Below are 6,463 nucleotides of genomic sequence, written 5' to 3'. Positions count from 1 at the left end.
TTCTTGTGATTTGAAAAGAAAAAGCAATTAGAAAAGAAGTATTAACTGAACCACATAAAGAGCAAAGTGGCAAGTGTAATTCATAAATAGCTTAGCTCTTGGTGCGTGGACGACCTAAGCTCATGATACCACTGTATGTGCTGCTAGCTTGGTGGTGAGTTATGTGTGCAAAGCTGAATTATTGGAATCATTAGTTGAGCAAAAGTTTAGTTGAGCAGGAGTATTTGCTTGAACTGTTTTTTCATAATCAATTGTGAATCAACTTGTTATTCCTTTGCCACTACATTGTATCAGTTTTCAAAAGTGGTTCCTGCACTTAAATTTAAGATCTGATTGCACTACCTTTCATGTTTCTTGATTAATCTGGTTTGGGCAGATTGGCATATTATTTCTGGTTTTTTTTTCAGAATTGATTTGGTTCAAAAGACTACAGCTAGAAGCAGTCTTTTAAATAGGGAAGTTGCTTAGCTTACCTAGTTCTAGTTTGCTTAGCTATTTCTGAATTTCATTTGACATTGCTTTGCATTGTGTACTCTGCTGAACTAGTTGTGAATTGTCTGTGTAGTTTGGGAAAAACCATGTTGATGGTGTTGCAGTAGATTGTAAATGGATAGCAAATAGGAATTTTTCTTTGCATCAAGTATACAAGCCCAAGAAAGGGAAGTGCTTGCTACCATATATTTGTTTTGTGCAAACTGTTTGGCTAAGGGTGTAAGTGACATCAGCCTTGTTCATTTGTCTTTTAGGATGCGAACAACAAACTTCTTGATCTAGACCAAGAGAGTTGAAGCAACAAAGTTGAGCAACAAAGCTGAATGAAGTGGACCAGGATCGTAGCAGCCTAGCATAGTTTTGTTTTCTTTGTATTTGATTTGTTCAAATTGTTTGTAATAGGCTTATGTTAGCCTCCTGTTAGTTTTAGTTTTGTTTTGTAAAAGGCCTTTAAAAAGTCCAAGTGCTTTGGAAGAGTCCTTGGTGCTCTTTCAACCCTTGGCAACATTACTTGTTTGACTTGAATTTTGATTTTACGTGTTAGGAGTGAATTAGGCTAAAAGTGATTAAACTCTAAGCCTTGTTACATTAGAGTCTGAGGTGTCTAGTCTAGTCTTTTAATTGTTCTTATTTGTTTGTGAGTCGTGTCCTTTGATTTTAAAGGTAATTTTAGTTTAAGGGGTAACTAGTTACTAACCTAAGACATTTCTAGCAAGGTAAGACTTGATATTTAAGCAGCCTTTGGCTCACCTCTCTTACCTGGGACTTGTCTCAGTGGAAGCTTTTAACCCTTTAGATTAATAAAACTTTTAAAAACAAAGATGTCTTGTTATGGTTCATATAGGTCTTCTAGTTCATCTAGGATAGAAAATTGTGATGAGATGTTTAATCAAGCTAGGAATCTTCCATTATTTGGTAAAGACATAGGTGCATTAACATACCTAGCTTGGGAGCAAGAAATTGATAAAATTAATCCTTGCTTTTATAGAGAGAGTGAATCTTATGTCCTTAGCATATATCTCTCTAAGTTGGAAGAGCATGCAAGTGAGTGGTTGGATGAAAGAAAATATCATGTTAGGAAAGTTAGAAAGTCCTCCATTCGTGATTGGCATGATTTAAAAGCTTGCATGAGAAAAAAGTTTGTGCCTTTAAGCATTAAAAGAAACCTAGAATTAATTAGAGATTGCATTGAAGATGGAAAATTATTTCTTGAGAGTTTAAATGATCATGGGTTTCTTCATAGAGAACTAGAATTTGAGGCAAGACTTAAAGAACTCAAGGATAACAAAAGAGAAAGAGAGATTGAGAGAAAAGAAGAGGAAGAAAGTAAAGAAGAAGAGAAGAGAGAGAGAGAAGAAAAAGAGAAAAGAGAGGAAGAAAAAAGAGAGGAAGAAAGGAGAAAAGAAGAGAAGATAGAGAGAAGAAGAAGAGGATAAGAAAAGAGAAGAAGAAAAGAAGAGAGAAGAGCAAGAAAGGGAGAAGAAAGAAAAGGAGAAATTGCTAATAGCAAATCCTATTCTTTCAAAGACTATGAAACCTAAAAGGGAAGGTTTCCAATTCTTTACTTCTTTTCCAATCATTGTTTATTTTTCAACTATTAATTTCTCTGCCAAATCAATTGTCATTCAATATTCTATGCAAACTTTTTCAAAATATGGAAATTCAAATCTCGAGTTATTCTTATCTTTAAGGAAATAAATAACTCCAGACAAAAGTGAATTTGGACTTCTAAAATTTCAAAAGACTAGAAAACAAAATATTAGAAGTCCTTATTTCCATGCTTTTATAGAAAATTTCTTTCTTGGATCAATATTAATTGAAGATATATTTGATGTGTATTGCAGGTTTGTGTTTGATCCAGGAGGAAGAAAAGTGGATATAAAAGAATAAGGTCACTCTAAGATGGCCATGCTCTCAAGACTGTGTGGAGCTTCTTCATAAGGCGATTGCTAGATTTGGGGACAAATCTTATTTTAAGAGGGAGGGTATGATGGAATCTTGCCTGACGTACCTCCTTTAGTGTTCTCTTTTTGTATTTTTACATTTTATTGTATACGTGTATCAGCTTGCAAGGAGCATGGGACTATAAATACCCAACTCCTCTCTTTGTAATGGACACTTTTAAGATTAATGAGAATTGAGTTTTCTGAATCAGAAACTACTCTCTCTTGAAAGTCAAAGGCTAGAGAGTCCAAAGACTCCCTCTAGCCACCTTTCAAGCACACACTCTCACTTCCATTTTCCAATTTCCACCGTTCTTCTCTCTCACATCACCATTGCTCCAATCCGCTTTAGACTAGTCGCGTCTGTCAGAAGCGGCTGCAGCGGATGGGTTAGCGTGGAACAACAAACCAAGAGGGGTTTCTAATACTAACGTGTGCCTTTTAATTTCTACTCAATTAAACTTACTTAGCAAATAATAAAGATAATAAAATAGAGTAAGGTTGAGAGAAATTTGCACAGTTGATTTTATCCTGGTTCGGATCTTACCAATCCTACGTCCAGTCGCTTATCTTAAAAACAAGATAAACACTTCACTAATCACAAAACTATTACAAACTACAATCACACAGATACAATTTGTAAAAGTTTAGAAGACACCTCTCTTGAAGCCACAAGAGATGAAACAACACCTCCTTTGAATCTTCACAAAGGATGAAACACTTCCTTCGAATACTTCACGAAGGATGAACACCTCCTCCGAATACTTCACGAAGGATGATTCTCTTCCGAACACCTCCTCAGACACACCAAGGATGAACCGGCTATTTCCTCTGTCACCGTAGCAGCACTTCACCAGCTCCACAGACAAGAGTTTCACAAGTCGAACAAGAACACACAAGTCTCAAGAATTTCTGAGTATTTGAGCACAAGGGAAGAGTTTCTGTGTCTCTGTATATATTTTACTTGAGAGGAAATGAGAGTCTATTTATAGACTCATCCAAAGGCTCTTCCATTTTTCGTTTTCAGCCTTTCACACTGTGTTAATCGATTAGCTACAGTGGTTAATCGATTAGCACCCCAACGGATAGTTCAACGGCTCTTAAAAACGGCTAGTTTTTCAAACGGCTCCTGTGTTAATCGATTAACAGCCCTTGTTAATCGATTAACGTTAATCGATTAACACCCCTTGTTAATCGATTAACAGCTCAATGCAGTGCTTCTTCATTTGTCTCTGGAACAATCGATTTACACCCTGTGTTAATCGATTAACACTGCACAGATTTTGCTGTTTGGCTTATTTTTACATCTCTTTTGAATGCAAACATAAATCCACTCATAATCTAAGTCCTAGATACTAAACTATAATTATTACAAAAGCTTTCCATAGCAATACAAGTCTTCATAACATTTTGAGTCTTGATTTCTCTTGACTTGATTTGGACATCATCAAAACTTCATCTTCATCATTTTGCTAACAATCTCCCCCTTTTTGATGATGATCAAAACCTTCTTGATTTAAAGCTTTTGATAATAATCTGTATTTAAAATACAACTTAAGGAAGAAACAATTGTTAGTAAACTTAGAAATAAGTTTAAGACATTAAATATTTCTCCCCCTTTTTGATCATTATTAAAAAGAGATGTATAATTGCTCCCCCTAAATTTATTAGAAAATATACTCCCCCTTAATAAAAGCATGTATGCATAGAAATAATAAGAAAAGCAGCATACATTTTCTTGAATTTAAAGAGGCAAGCATACAAGGAAATATAAAGGGCATACACTAATAAAAACATAGAAATATAAAGTACCCCTTTAGATATCCTTCCAATTTTGTAATGAGAATCCTCTAGGTTGTTTCCACATTTTGTTTAGATTTTCATCTTGAGGATTGTCATCATTCTTCACTTCATTTGTTGTCTTCTTCATCATTGCCTGCATGTAATTCAAAATGACTCAAGAGGTTTTGCCTCAAGGTCTACAATTTCATTAAAGACAACATGCACGCATTCTTCTATTTCAAATATTTTCCGTTTGAAAACTATATATGCTTTGTATATATAAAAAAATTGTTCCATATTCTTTGAAATAAAAATTTCTTAATTTTTCTTTTCAAATATTTAAAACAAAATTGTTTTAAAGAAATTTAAAAATTGGTACCCAACAATTTTGTTTGGGTCCTTTGGGTTAATTTGAAAATTTGAAATCATTTTACAACCCAAATATATCTACCACTTGGAACACCATAATGCTTAATTTTACATTTATTTGAAGTATGACCCTTTTTCATACAATAAAAGCATGATACAACATTTGTGTTCCTATAAGTTGTTCCTTTTTCTACCCAAGTTCTACGGGTTCTATAATTGTGTTTAATTCTAGGAACATACTTATTTTTAACAACCTTATTTTCATTATTTTTACTACATTCTCCTAAGGTTGTTTCATCTAGTACTTTCTTATGATTAACACAAGAAGCACATTTATCACTACTAGTAAATTTACCTTTTTCATAAATTAAAACTTTATTTTTCAAAATTTTATTTTCTTCAAAAGTATTTTCAAAATTTAATTTTAAATTCTTATTTTCTTCAAGAATATTTTCAAAATTTAATTTTAAATTTTTGAAATCCTTTTTCAATTTCTGATGGGCTTTATCTAATTTTTCAGATTCTACTATTAAAGCAGCATAAATTTCATGCAATTCATCTTCACTAATTTGACTAGAATTATCAGAATCGCTAGATGTACTTACTTGGCTTCCAGCGTCGTCGTTCACCACTAAACATATGTTTACTTCTTCATCTGAGTAGCTTGAATCTGAAATGGTCTCACTGTCGTCTTCCCATGCAATGTATGCCTTCTTTTTCTTGAAGAATTTCTTTTCTTTCTTTTCTTCACCCTTCCTTTGATTTGGGCAGTCTGCTTTTAAATGTCCCTTTTCTCCGCAACCGTAGCATCGGTAATTTGAGGAAGATACTGGATTATCTTTCTTTTCGTATTTAAATTTTCCTTTACCTTTAGACTTCATGAACTTGTTGAGCCTTTTTATCATGAGTCTCAATTCTTCTTCTTCGTCTGAGTCTTCATCTTCCGATCTACCTTTGCTTCTTTCAACCTCTGATTTTAACGCCAAACTCTTCTTGTTTTTGGCTTTTGATTCTTCTTCATCAAGTCTTCCGAGGTCAAGTTCATGCTCTCTCAACTTTCCAAATAATGCAGCCATGGTCATTGTGTTGAGATTTTGTGACTCAGAAATTGCAGTCACTTTTGGTTGCCAAGACCTGTCTAAAGATTTCAAAATTTTTATATTAAGCTCATCAGTATCAAAAGATTTACCTAGTCCAATAAGATGGTTTACGATGTTGGTGAAGCGTTTCTGAACATCTACTATTGTTTCCCCTTGCTTCATCCTGAACATTTCGTATTCCTGGATTAAGGTATTCTTTCTAGCTCTCTTTACATCATCTGTACCTTCGTGGGTTACTCTTAGTACTTCCCACATTTCTTGTGCAGTTTTACAAACAGAAATCCTGTAAAACTCATCAACAGTTAAAGCAGATGAAATAATATTACGAGCTTTTACATCATTACCAAATTTTTTCTTATCTTGAGCAGTCCATTGGTCACGGGGCTTTGGTTCCTGCATATTGTTAGTTGGAACAAAAGGACCAGATGCAACAGCATCCCAAATATCTATATCAATAGATTCCATAAAAATTTGCATTCTAACCTTCCAAAATGCGTAGTTTTCACCTGTGAATAGTGGTGGTCTATTGATAGAAGCACCCTCTGCAAAGGTTTGATGTGATCCTGCCATTTGAATAACTATCAAAGCAAGCTCTGATACCAATTGTCAGAAGCGCGGCTGCAGCGGATGGGTTAGCGTGGAACAACAAACCAAGAGGGGTTTCTAATACTAACGTGTGCCTTTTAATTTCTACTCAATTAAACTTACTTAGCAAATAATAAAGATAATAAAATAGAGTAAGGTTGAGAGAAATTTGCACAGTTGATTTTATCCTGG

The 6,463-nt window shown here is 34.1% G+C and overlaps 1 protein-coding gene across 1 annotated transcript; it reads right to left on the bottom strand.

Annotated features, from left to right (window-relative positions):
• Window positions 1–4,642: 4,642 nt before the first annotated feature.
• Window positions 4,643–6,256, bottom strand: LOC148205142 (uncharacterized). The gene has a single exon (XM_088103504.1). It carries the CDS (start codon window positions 6,254–6,256, stop codon window positions 4,643–4,645), a length of 1,614 nt encoding a protein of 537 aa, XP_087959630.1.
• Window positions 6,257–6,463: the final 207 nt, after the last annotated feature.

Source organism: Vigna umbellata, chromosome 1, assembly GCF_029865625.1.
Source record: "Vigna umbellata cultivar VRB3 chromosome 1, Vumbellata_1.0, whole genome shotgun sequence".
Lineage (NCBI taxonomy): Eukaryota > Viridiplantae > Streptophyta > Magnoliopsida > Fabales > Fabaceae > Vigna > Vigna umbellata.
Note: the sequence above shows the minus strand (reverse complement) of the source record. Positions and strands in the feature narration are given on the sequence as shown.